At 39.7% G+C, this 13,637-nt stretch overlaps 1 protein-coding gene across 1 annotated transcript in view; it reads right to left on the bottom strand.

Moving 5' to 3' along the window:
* The window catches only part of LOC109419765 (cyclin-dependent kinase 5 activator 1), a 148,656-nt gene extending 136,466 nt beyond the window's left edge, over nucleotides 1–12,190 (bottom strand). Inside the window, exon 1 of the mRNA XM_019694051.3 lies at nucleotides 9,457–12,190. Coding sequence (XP_019549596.2) covers nucleotides 9,457–10,455 — 999 coding nt within the window. The 5' untranslated portion in view covers nucleotides 10,456–12,190. The remainder of the gene's footprint in view (nucleotides 1–9,456) is intronic.
* Between the last annotated feature and the right edge of the window lie 1,447 nt (nucleotides 12,191–13,637).

Raw genomic sequence — 13,637 nt, 5'->3', positions numbered from 1 at the left:
TTAAATTTCTGTTACGTATCCACTGAACAGTACATTAAAATGTCAGAAGATCTCGAAGAAATATATAATAACGCCAAAACAATACCAGGCACTCAGAAATTCCATAGTTTTTTGCCTATTACTGGCGACAAAGTAAAGGCAAACAGGTATTCTAATGCAGAAGATGAACCAAAAATATTTAGTATGATCGGCTGAAATTGGCTCTAAGACACATATATATATATATATATTTGAAAAATTCATACTTATAAATAATTGTATATTTAAAAGTGCACTTCAGTGCACTGCACTAAGAAAATACATTTGTAATATTTTGAAGTTTTTTATGTATAGGAAAACCCTTCCAAATGATTGAAAAAATAACACAAAATCTCCTAGAAAATTGAGTTTCATTGGATTCTGGAATTGTTATGGCCTTCACTGGTTTTATTGTTGATAACAAAATACACTGAAAAAAAAAATCATTCGAACAAGAAAAAGTTTTTGTTAGAAAAACTTTTTTTCCTTAAAAGTGCCCATCTTGTGATGTATGGACGGTTGGTAGGGAACATAATTACCTGTCTTGAGACAAAATTTCATCAAAATTAAAAATGTGTTTTTTTTTAAAACAACTATGAATTTTTAGAAATGATTTTTTTCAGTGTAGGGCTCATTTTGGATTTTTTTCAGTATTTTTTTCTTAAAATTTGACTTACTTTGTGATAATCACCCATACAACACTTTTTTGTAGGAGTAGTCATTTTATGATTAAAAACATTTTTAAAAAATCCATAAAAAAAGTTTAGCCCTTTTCAAAAGTCAGTCGAGAAAAAAATTAGAAAAATGAGTATGCAAAGTGGCTTGTCTGGGCAAGGTCTACACACCAAGAAAGTTTCGTTGTAATCTGAGAGGGTGCTGCCAACATTTGTTCGAGTTGGCGCGAAAGCCGTCACTGTTATTTCAGTGATGATGCGACGATAAATTTGCAAGTTTAGTCAAAATGTGCTTGTTTCTACGAAAAAGGCATAACTACATTATATAAAGCCAATTTTGGTCAAAATTTGCCACAATAGGGATATAATCAAGTTTTGGAAAAGATAATTATGGGTTAAACTGAGATATAACACAGCCTTGCTTTTTTATAATACAAAAATCATTAAAACAGGTACAGCGACAATTTAGCAATTTTAAAGATCAAGATAAAATGACTCCGTACTTCACCCGATCTGAATCTTATAGATTATTTCGTATGGTGATAGTTGCTACCACTAATGCTGAGCACAACAACCTAATTTGATTTAACTTAACACCATTACTCTCAATAAAAACTAGACGAGATATCATTGAAAGACGTGCGTGCTGGCCGAAAGAATCTTGAGACACATTTGCAATTATTACAAAAGAATAAAGGACAGTTTATTTCAAAACATATACTGTATTTGATCAGTATTATGTGAGCTTTCAATTAATACATTCTCTTTGCAAATCTGACATAAATTCAATATTATTGTGTATCCGAACTTATTGAACACCATGTATATTGCCAATATACTGATTATGATGTAATGGAATTTTCAGTCAAAAATAAGGAAAATTGAACAATTCGGCTAGCTGCTGCTTTGGTGCGGTTGCTCTCGTCGTACGCAAAACGAGAAACATATTCAACTTGTAAGTAGAGTGAAATCAAAACGTGAAATTTATTGATTGTCTATCTTTTTTCTTTCATCTGATGCACGAACAGCAAACGTAAATTAAAATATCTGTAATTATTGACTATTTTCCGTCTGATATGATGGGAATTGACGCATATGACGAGGTAGACTTCTACTCTATGTACAGTGTACAGTAGCACAAACGCAAATACTAAAATACACAAGTGAAGTTTCATGAAAATGGCCTCGCCAAAACTGGAGAGAAATGCCCGAACAGAGAAAAAATGTTTACAAGGAAAATTTAATCAGCGATAGAGAAAAGGATTACGCGTGGACTCGGCGACAAAGAAAAAAAAAACACTCCAACCTTGTCGCCGGTGAAGGTTGCAGTAAAGTCGAGTGCCCAATTTGGGTCGTTCTCGTTGTGGCTTACGTATGTATTTCCTCCTCGAATGATGATGGAGTGGACAAAGGCTACTACCACCGGACTAAAATTAGAGCCAGCGCCCAGAGATGTCAGTAATGATAACGATCGACGACACGACTAGAGGAAAGGTATAATTCATTCAATTGCTTTCCTTTCGATTCCATCTTTCCATCCATCCATATGAAGGACAAATGGTGACTAAGTTTTGGTTTATATATTTTATATTTATAACTGTGCACAAGCGAATTTTTGATATGTTTGGGATATTATACACATGTATTTATGTGCTTGTGATTTGCATTAATTTGTTGATTTACTCATATATACGAGTATTTTTCTATCAATTGAGTAATCTAGTCAAACTGAAAAACCCGTAGGAATTAAACGGCTACGCAGTCTTCAAAACGGAAAACGAAGTTTATTGTTTGCCCGACGTTTCGACACTGGGGTTTTGTGTCATCTTCAGGGGTAACTAATTGTTCGTTTTTGGTCTTATGTTTCGTCTAACTGTAACTGTCTGGTTGTTCTGTTGTTGGTACATGACAATTTTCGTTTGTCTAGTTTTGCAACGGACTGTACGCTGTTGGCGCAAATCTACTTCTCCCAGTGTCTAAATCTAAACCCCAGTGTCGAAACGTCGGGCAAACAATAAACTTCGTTTTCCGTTTTGAAGACTGCGTAGCCGTTTAATTCCTACAGTAAACTTCTCAGTCGGTCCACCAAGAGACTGAAAAAACCTAAGTGTATAATTTTCGCAACCATACAGTTGAATTCTCTACAGGGCAATACTACTGATACTGTGGGCTTATGGCTTAAGCATCCGTCATCATTTTTCGGAAAATAAAAAGCAGTTTTCTCGCTGCAAATCAGAACAAGTGCCATGAAAATGTATTCACTGCATTCTATTCCTCGTGTGGAGTACAGTGAATATATTTTCATAGCAAAACCTTTCGTTTTGAATGAAAAAAAAAAAACTGCTTTCAAATATTTGATGATGACGATGATTTCAATGACGAATTGTTCGACTGGACCAGATGGAAACCAGATAGAAGAGGAATAATACATAATTTGAACAAGGAGTTTATTTTGTTTTTCAAATCCCTTTTTTCATCCGAAGTCCCAAATAAATACACAATCACGAAATTGTGAAACCCTGCACAAACGATGTGCAATCATAATAATAAAACCCACCCCTTGTCCTTAACGGGTCGCGAATTGTGAGCAAATGGCGTTGAAAAGGATAAGAACCTAAACGGTTCACCGCGATGACTATCACATTCCGGAACACGTTTTTCCAAGAAAATCGTCAGAAGCACTGTAGTAGCAGCTATAGCAGACAGGAATCATGATGAGTACCAACAAACCCTATATATTCGACAGGCAAACGGTTCCGGAACTAAGGTGCAGTCGCCTTGGACGTCGAGAATATGCTGCACACGACCTGAAGGTGCTGCAGGACTACAGACAGAGGACAATCCAGAAAGAAGGCGATTCCCGAAGGGCCAATAAAATGTTGAACCAACCTATAAATAGGTAACCATGCACAATCGAATGCACACCGTTTGATTGTCGTGGAAGGTGGTATGGGTTCTTGCTGTCTCCATCCTAGAAACAAGGATACCTACACTGAAGAGGAAAATTGGTGCCACCCATCAGGGCAGGGGAAAAGCGACGACTACGACGAGCTTTGAGCACCACCAACCAATAAGAGCAACAAGGAAAACGTGAGCAGTAGGGATAATCGGTCCCAGGGAATGTAAACCATTGAACTCGGCTGTGGCACCGAAGCACGTTGGCTAAGGTTGATAGCCTGGGCCCTGGTGAGGTGATTTTTGTCACGGAATTTCTCGCTTTCCGTCAGTTATTTTTGAAAAAGAATAAGATTGACGACGAGAAACCGATCAAGCTACGTACGCCGTAACCTGTAAAAACTCTAGAATTCAATGACTTGAGAATAAATTCGATATAGAAGAATACTGGGACATATTGGGAGGATGTCGGATGACAACCATTAAAAAAAACTAATGTTTCAGCCTAGATTGTATCAACCAAATTCTACTCTTCAGGCTTGTGGTGAAAGCATGTCCAACAAAATTAAATAAATAGAATTTACTTCAATATTACCACAAATGTAAACGCTCCACGAAAACCCTGAAAAGTCGATGTATGTAAGAGGACATTTCACAGGCAATTCAAAGATGCATGTTAAGGTGTCATGATGCATCACTGAGCTTTCATACGAATCATTGACTTTTTGCTTTTCAATGATTGTTTGCCTCGCGTTTTTGAAGTGATAAAAAACTGATAATTCTGCAGTAACGCAGCTGAAAAAGTATCACCATAATCACTGCGAGTGAGCATATAGGATGATACTTTTCCATGCGAATATTCGCTTTCGTGGCAGAGAATTATCACTTTGAAATTTTAAACCACACATCTAACATGGCTGTCGATGCTGATGATGCCGTAATGAATGAATGCCGTAATGATTAAACATACAATTATATTACATTTGATAGCTTTTGTGCTCATTCTGCGAATGTGAGAAAAGTCGGAGTCGTATATCGAGGTGAGAAATCTCGACTCGAATGAGGTGACTTTCCATTTGATTTACACGGCGAGTCACTTCATTCGAGACGGTATTCCTCACTTCGATATACGACTCCGACTTTTCTCAAGTCACTCCATTCGTAGAATGAGCACAATTATATAAGAAGATATGTTGAAAACTCAATGTGATTGTAAACCTGCATGGGTGTGTCTGACGATATTTACTGGGTTTTTAGCTTTGCTGCCATGATATTTACACCGGGAGATGAATCAACAAGCTCTCCAGTTAGCCCAGTGGTTAAGGCTATGTATAGCCAATCCGGAGATGGCGAGTTCGATTCCCATTCCAATCAGGAAATTTTTCTCGACTCCCTGGGCGTGGGCATAGTGTATCATTGTACTTGCCACACAATGTACTACACATTCACGCAATGACAGGCAAAGAAAGTTCTTCAATTAATAATGGTGGAAGTGCTCTAAGAACACTAAGTTGAAGAGAGGCAGGCCAAGTTCCAATACGAGCATCGAGCCATAACGAAGAAGAAGATAAATTAACGGTAGTGTGGCCAGCAAAAAAACACCCGTAGAATGCCGGCAGGGTACCCGGTTACCCACGAAACTGAAATGATCATATCTCCGTCAATTTTCCACCGATTTTATTTTTGCTCATTCAACTCGCAATCTCATTATCTATCGATAGAGTATTTGGTTAGACCGGTCCGATCACCGTGGGTGCCGGGAAATCCGGATTTCCGGGCTTATGTTTTTATACAAAACAATGCTTGGAATATTCGGTATTTAGGTTAGTGGCAATATCGGTATCAATCATCCTAAAATTGCTTCAGCATATTGTATCTGACCAGCCTACGATCATAAAACGTGTTGAATTTATAGCTGCGATTTCGGATCAGGCTTCCCGTGGGGCTATGGCTGGCAATGGCCACTATACGGTATCCTAGGCTCAACAATATGGGATTTAATGTGGTATAAAGTCATGCTCCCGAAAATCCGGATTTCCCGAAAAATACAGTCATCAGATCGGCGCAACCACATATTTTCTAGATAGATAATGAGTTTCTGAGTTAAATGAGCCAAAAAAAAATGAAATCGGTGAAAAATTGACGGAAATATGATCATTTCAGTTTCGTGGGTACCCGGGCATTTCACGTAATAAAAAAAATCAGCGGCCGCTCCCCCCGACCCTCCTCACTTGGAAATTCGGTCAACCCCGTTAATAGATATATATTTACGAGTTCTAAGATCTGGCAGAGTTTCAACTTCCTACTCTCAATAATTATAAAAATAGCGAGCATTGAAATCGAAAAAGGTACCCGGGTACCCTGCTGGCCATATAAGGGTTAATAAGCAGTTAAAATGGAATTTGTTCAGCAATATGTGCACCTCTACAGTCCGAAGTAACCATAATAATAATTAATAATTGGCCTTAAATCAGCATCGGTAGTACTTTCAAGCTTTAATCCAGCATTGACAATGCAAACAAGCTCAATATCATCATTATCAATACATAACATCCCTTGAGTTGGATTAATGATGCTGATAAGGCCGTATGCATACAAGCAATAATTTAGCATTATATCAGCATTTTATGCACATACAGATCTTTCATCACTACTACCCAATATTTTGACAGATGAACCACGTGTTCGATGTTTACGTGTAGTGGTGAAAACGACAAAAAGCGAATGCCACTACAACAATCGCATTTTGAGTGACAGGAGAAATGATAATTCAAATTGTCCTTTTTCTCATCTGTGGCCGTAGCGGTAAGGGAGCAGAACTTTCAACATACCCGGTGCGATGTGCGATATGCCGTTGATTTTTTGCACTGTGACATATAATGCACATGATTGGAGCGTGGGATTTCACAGAAGTTTACATGACTTGCCATATAAATCTCATGGAAAATCATGTAAACTTCTATTATATGTCATGTAATTCAGCATAACTCAGAGTTTTTATATGACATATAACATAAATTTACATGATATATCATGTAAACCACCATGACTGGAAGTTTACATGACTAAAATGAAGTATACATGACGTGTGAACCTCATTGTTTTTTATCTGTCTCTCTCTCTTCTTGACGTAACGTCCTCATTGGGACAAAGCCTGCTTCTCAGATTAGTGTTCTATGAGCACTTCCACAGTTATTAACTGAGAGCTTCCTCTGCCAATGACCATTTTGCATGTGTATATCGTGTGGCAGGCACGAAGATACTCTATGCCCAAGGACGTCAAGGAAATTTCCTTTACGAAAAGATCCTGGACCGACCGGGAATCGAACCCGTCACCCTCAGCATGGTCATGCTGAATACCCCTGCTGTAAAAGCACATATTGCTAATTGAATGCCATTTTAATTGAGTTGAGTTTCATTCACGGGAGTTCTTATATTGCCGGGACAACGAGTGCTGATAATCTCAATCAATCATGGAAACCGAGCAAAAGCAATTAGAAAATGCATATGTTTGCCCACTAATTGGCATTTTATACTGCAAATGAAAGGATAACAGAGCTTTGATACCGTTAGTCTATGAAAACCTTATTGAAAATGGTTCTGTTGGCTGTGACACACTCATCAGAAACATAGAAAACTAGCTGTACCCGGCAAACTTTGTCTTGCCTACTGCGTTTTTTTTTGACGTTTCAAGTTTCTAGCCAAGACCAAGACCGGTCAAAATGTATGGAAGATCGATTTTCAAAAACTCTCAATTTGTCCCTGTTTTTGCCTCATAAACCTTCCTTGGGTGAAAACTAACAGAACAAAACAAAGACGACCCAAATCGGACCTGCCGGTCGCAAGTTATGCGCGGTCCCACGTATGCCACTGCATTTATATATATATAGATGTTGTTTCTTAGCCACACTCAATTTTCTCGGCAATTAGGTGGCATTTGCGGTGCTTGATGACCAAAACAAATCGTGTTGTGTAGCACTTCACAACAGCTACCAGATTTTGAGTACATAGCAACTTTAGGACAGTTTGGCAATCAAACTGTTATACTGCCCTCGGATGCATAAATATTACATTACAATACAATAAAATGGGAATAAAATGGGAAAAACTAATTTGAAGTTTCAAAATAGGCTTTGACTATTGCCGTATTTGACTGACTATAACGCAATAAACTATCAAAGTATATATAACTTCCTTTTTTTTACAAAATATTTCAATAATCAAACCCTTTGGTATTATTGTAGGTGACTATATGCCAAACAACTTTGTCGAAGACCGCAAAGTGTCCCAACGTCTGAGAAAAAAGTTATACCCTAGGTAAAGCGAGGATAAACTTTATTGTTGTTTTTCCAATACATGTAAAGGATTAATATCAATAATGAAATCTCAATATTTTGTCTCACTTTGGCTAGGGTATAACTTTTTTCACAGCCGTCGGATCACTTCGCAGTCTTCGACAAAGCTCTTTGGCATATAGTCACCTACAATAATACCAAAGGGTTTATTTATTGAACGCTTACAGCGCCACCTATGAACACAACGCAGTCAGTCGGACATTGTCCTGAATATGGGCTAGATCACGCCCAAAACCTGTCGACAAAATGTAATTTTTTAAATCTTTTCTTGGCGATTGTAAGAACGATAAGTGTTGTCTTGTGTCGCGTCGCGTATTGTGTGTGTCGTGTAGTTCTTACGTTAGTGCAACTGTAAAGTAAATTGTGGGCCACCCTTACGTTGCAGTGTCGGCATTCGTCTTCATTTTCGCGCGATTTTCGGGTAATTTTTCCCGATATTTTTTTTGGGGAGACGCAAAAGAAAGTCTACAATTCCGTCTCGAGAGTGCTAGAATTCGTATAATTTGATGAGTTAGTTACTGTGTATCATTTTGGTGCCTAAACGTTGACCAATCGTATCTTTTGGACTTAGCCCTTCCACTAATAACACCCAAGTTCCCGTGACACCTGTGCTTGAGAGGACGTAGAAGCCTAAGCATACTAATCGTAGGTACCCAACTAATCTTCCCTTTTCATTCTTCAGCTGTCGTAAGGACCTGGCCATGACAGCTTTCGACCATATAAGGTTTGCTTTGGTAATGGACGGGAAGCAGACAAGCAAAGCAGGCGCAGTTTGTAAATTTATTGTGCGACTTTCTAATTCTAATGCTGAATTCATGCTGAGTGTTGCCTGACTTTCCACCTTAATTTCTTCTATCATGTTATAAATGTGAAATGGTTTAACAAGAACTTTTTCCAGGAGCTGTATATCAAAATCACCAATAGTAAATTTATCAAGCAAGTCAGAGTAGAGATTCAAAAGTTAATAATCTTTCCTCCAAAATTGCATGCTTGCAGCTCGTACCTACACAGATCAAAAAAAGAGCGTAAAATTCTGTGACATATGATGCACATTATTGGAGCGTGGGATATCACAGAAGTTTACATGACATATTATGTAAAAGTCATGAAATGTCATGTAAACTTCCATTATATGTAATGTAATTCAGCATGACTCTGTGTGTTTACATGACATATAACACAAATTGACATGTTATATCATGTAAACCATCAGAACACTAAGTTTACATGACTAAACTTAAGTTTACATGACGTGTAAATCTCATTATTTTTATCTGTGTATGGTCGCTCACCTGCGTTCCAGTGAACACGAAAGTGGAAGGAAAAATTGCCAGCACATTATTTCGGAAAGTCTGTGGGAAATTGTTTTAGATTTGATTTCAGATGGAGGACTTCTCATAGTTGCTTCATAGATTTTTTTAAGTTAAGTGAAGTAGGTAATTGATGAGGACTGTAACAAATTTCTTTACCAGAGTTCCAACAGAAAAATTTGAGAACACACGCAATCCACTCACCTGAATGACAGTTTTCCGCGGCCCATGTCCGGCATGGTGCAACTGCTGCGATAGCTGGCTCTGCTGCTGTTGAGCAACGGCTACCGCCTGCTGCTGGCTGATGATCGGCTGCAACGGCAACGGCAACTGCAGTGGCAACTTCGGTGCCAGCTTATCCGGCTGCGAGAGCGGATTAGTATTATTGGCTCGCACCAAATCTAGGGCCAACAGTGCCTTCGGACCTCCGGGAGTAAAGTACACCGTTTGTTGCGACGGGTGCGAGTGTTGTTGCTGCTGTTGCAACTGGATGGCAGCCGGTTGCTGGGGTTGGATCTGCTGCAACTGCTGGTTGCTGTGGGAGATGGGCTGCGTGAAGGACTGGGACTGCTGGAGATTCTTGTTTTTGTCCACCATGGGGTGTATGGTGTCCGTAAGTGGAGTGCGGAACGTAGCCGACCCCAGATTGGCCGACTTGTTCTTCTGGTTATCGAGCTTCTTTTTGCCATGAGAGGCCGCCAGTCGCTTCCACGAGAGGGCATTGATGAACAAGGAATGCTTCTTGAGATTCTTCTCGAGAGCATTCTTCTCCGAGAGGATACGAGCACTGTCGGTATTACTAGTGTTATTATTGTTGTTGCGTTCCTGTATGCTGTTGCTGTTGTTGTTGCTGTTGATGTTGTTGTTGATGCTATTGATGTTGGCGCTCCCATTGATGTTGGAGGGGTGGTTTTGCTGAAGCAACATCAGCGTACCAGCGTTGTTTGTGTTGTTGTTCTTTCCATCGTCTTTGGTACTGATATTGAGATTATTGTTGTTAATATTACTATTGTTCGGAACCGCCTGTATCAGATTTGGCGGTTTAGTGTTCTCTCGATTCTTGACGTTGTTCAACTGCTCGTATGAGTAGTTGTTCAGAGGGAAATCTGCCGAATTGGACGACGACAGCGTTCCGGCGCTGTGATGGTGCGTCGAATAAATGGGTCGACGCTCCCGGGGACTGAAGCTTAGCACAGTGCCCATTTTTGCCAACTTCAACTCGTCTACTAAAAGCACTGCCGAAGATGAGGGAATTTTTGCGATGAATAATTTATCACACCACGTCCGATGAAAACGCTATCAACAAGCCACACGTTTTCCCCAGCGAATTGCTCTTCTATGTTTCTTTTCCACTGAATTTTATGTAACTTCGAATCGAATCGACAACTCTTTTAACGATGCACACGTACGTATCCTTTTTTATTCGAGCTCACGGGGTCTCGATATCTACCTCTTTTGCTCTTTTTTATGTATTTGTCACATTCACTCCTTCTCATCACCCTCAATTTTCAAGTATGTCACAACACCATCCCATCGAGAGCAAATTTCCTCAATAATTGAAACATCCGCCAGCCTTTTATTCGGATTCACTATATACACTCTAGATGCTAGGCGTTAGATATACTCCTTCTGGCAGGCCTAGAGGCACCAGGAAAAAAAAAGTCAGTGTCTAACTTCCGCTCCGTACACGACAATACTCCCCGCGGGCAATAGAAATCCCAAAGCTATCACACTTCCGGAAAGCAAACGGCCAGAAACGGGGCCACAATGGGAGGTGGTAGGCTGCAAATTGCTGAACACAAATTTTCTCCAAGCAACAAAGCACGCACACACTGCCACTTGCGATCCTAGTTTTCCACACGATACAAGACTCGATAAGGTGTATTAAGAAGGGACACACACTCACACTACCACCAGGCAAACTGGGTATCGAGCTGCTGCTGTGGAACACGCACTTTCAGATTTTCCTTCTATGCTTCGTCCCCGAAAGTGCCCTCAATTTGAGGTATGAACGATTCCCTGTTAATCCGGAAGAAAATCCAAACCAAAACGGTTCACGAATTGGATTAATTTATCCTTAGGGCCATTCCACGGTATGAATCATCCACCAGCTGCTGCTACTCCTAAATGGCCAAGGAGTACGGTTATTTCCCTTTTCGGGGTGGTGAACTTTTCACTGCACTGTCAAAGTTTTTCCATTTGCGTAAGGATATCCGACTTTTCTCCAGCGAATTTTCACGCCAGCAAACCGCGAGACTACACTATTTTATTACGAATATCGCTTACTCCAGACTACCGTACCGATTTTCACTGCGAACTACTCCACAAAAGGACCCCCCAAAGCTACAGGAAACTTTTTGATGTTATATCAAAACGCAAATATGGAGGACCACCTAGTCTCCCGCACACTGGTTCTGATATAAATGACGATTCGAAAAAGTCGAACTTGGATTCAGCACAGAGCTCGACCTACGAAACAAACGCACCACCACACTCTAGCGCAGCAAACCCATCCATCCATTCCTCAAGAAAAAGGACCAACGAACCCTCCGTTCCACCCCCCTTCGCGCCCAAAAACACCATATCGATTCCTTGTGCGGCGGCGCACAATCCACCGTACCAACCCAACACAACCAACAGCACGCTACCAGGCGGCAACCATTGCGAATATCCCTTCGCCAAAGGATGGCACGAAACCAATCGCACCGACGGAAACCAAACCAATCAACCACCCACTCCCATTCCAACCCACCCAACAACAACGCAACGGGGAGCAGAGCAACGGAGAACACTCTTCGTAAACAGCCGTAAACATGCCGTCTTGTTGCCTAGCTCTAGAGCAGCGCATTTCATTCAGTGGCCCACAGTGTGCAGTGCGAGCAGGTGGAAACGGTCTCTATGTTTATGCTGATGCATGCAAACCATCACACCACCCAGTTTTGCCACCCACTCTCAAGTTGGCTGGCTGCCTGGCTGACTGACGCTCGAGCTCGACACAGGTTCACCACCGAGGGTGTGAGAGCGTTCGTCGCCTGTTATGTTGGCTTGCACGCTAAGCGAGTTCTACGCAGCACTGGAATGCATGAGTGCATAAGAATGTGATGTGATGTGAGTGCATAGGTTGTTACATATAACACATTCTTTTTTGTTACATGGGTTTAGCGATAAAACATGTTTTTTTCATGGAAAAGTATTTTTTGCCATTACGTTCTGAAAAATAGGACATTTCAATTGGCTGAAGTATGTTGAAACGGCCTACTTTTCACCGCTGATGCAAGTGTGCCGAAAAGTACTACTTTTCGGCACTCTTAAGAGTGCTGAAAAGTAGCACTTTTCGGCACCTTTGGCCTAACGTACTTTTCACTTGCTGCCGCGCCTCCCGTAGATTCAGCTACTACCTCTAGGGGCATCTGGAGTAATACGCACTGTCGAGGCAAAACGCACCCCCTTTGATTTTCAGGGATTATCGGTTTTAGAGCTTTGAAAACTTATCAGTCTAATAGAACTTCTTAATAAATGAGCATCTGGAAAATTTTACATATCTGCGTTACGTAATAGTGAGAAAAATGAATAAAATTGAAAAGCACGATTCTGATGTAATTTACCCGATCGTTTGTCGAATGATTTGATGGTGAAAACCGACCAAACATCTAATGCCAATCTAATGCTGTTGTGTTTATTCAGTTCATTGAGGGCAATGCTAAGGATAGGAAAAATAACTTAAACAATAATCTACGTAAATATACAGGGGATGGCCAAAATGTTTGGGATAGGCAACTTTTTTTCTCCCACAAAAAAATTCAACATGCTGTAACTTTTCATAGAGTGCATCAAAAAATCTCAAATTTTGACTGTTTGTCAACCTATTATATGTGCATCATTGGTAAAAATTTGGGCTCGATTGATTAATTTTTCGCGAAGTTAGAACCGTTTAAGTAAAACACTATTATTTAGACAACTAATTTTTGAACTGTCATATCTCGGAAACCAGTGAACCGAATTGAATGAATTTTTTAACGATTATCAACAATATATTGATACTTGATACGACGTTATAAAATGTAATATTTTCTTACGGCGAATTTAGTTATACCGGATTGAAATTTTTACCCATATAGAGGAAAATAAGTCAAATTTACAATACCACACAAAAATTACTAAATGTGTTCTTTCTTCAATCTAAATAGGCTCTTATATATCTGATTAGAGATAACTTGAGAACAGAAGTGTAAAATCTTTGGATATCAACACTAAAATTTATTGACATTGATGTAAAAAAATTACATTTTTTCGAGAAAAGTCCAAAAAGTGTCAATCCATGATAACTTTTTTCAACGTTTAAAAAGTACCTATGTTTTAATAGTTTGAGAAGCATTTACATATTG

This window comes from Aedes albopictus, chromosome 2 (assembly GCF_035046485.1).
Source record: "Aedes albopictus strain Foshan chromosome 2, AalbF5, whole genome shotgun sequence".
In the NCBI taxonomy this organism is placed as follows: domain Eukaryota; kingdom Metazoa; phylum Arthropoda; class Insecta; order Diptera; family Culicidae; genus Aedes; species Aedes albopictus.
The sequence above is the reverse complement of the archived record's forward strand: the minus strand, read 5'-3'. Positions and strand labels throughout refer to the sequence as shown.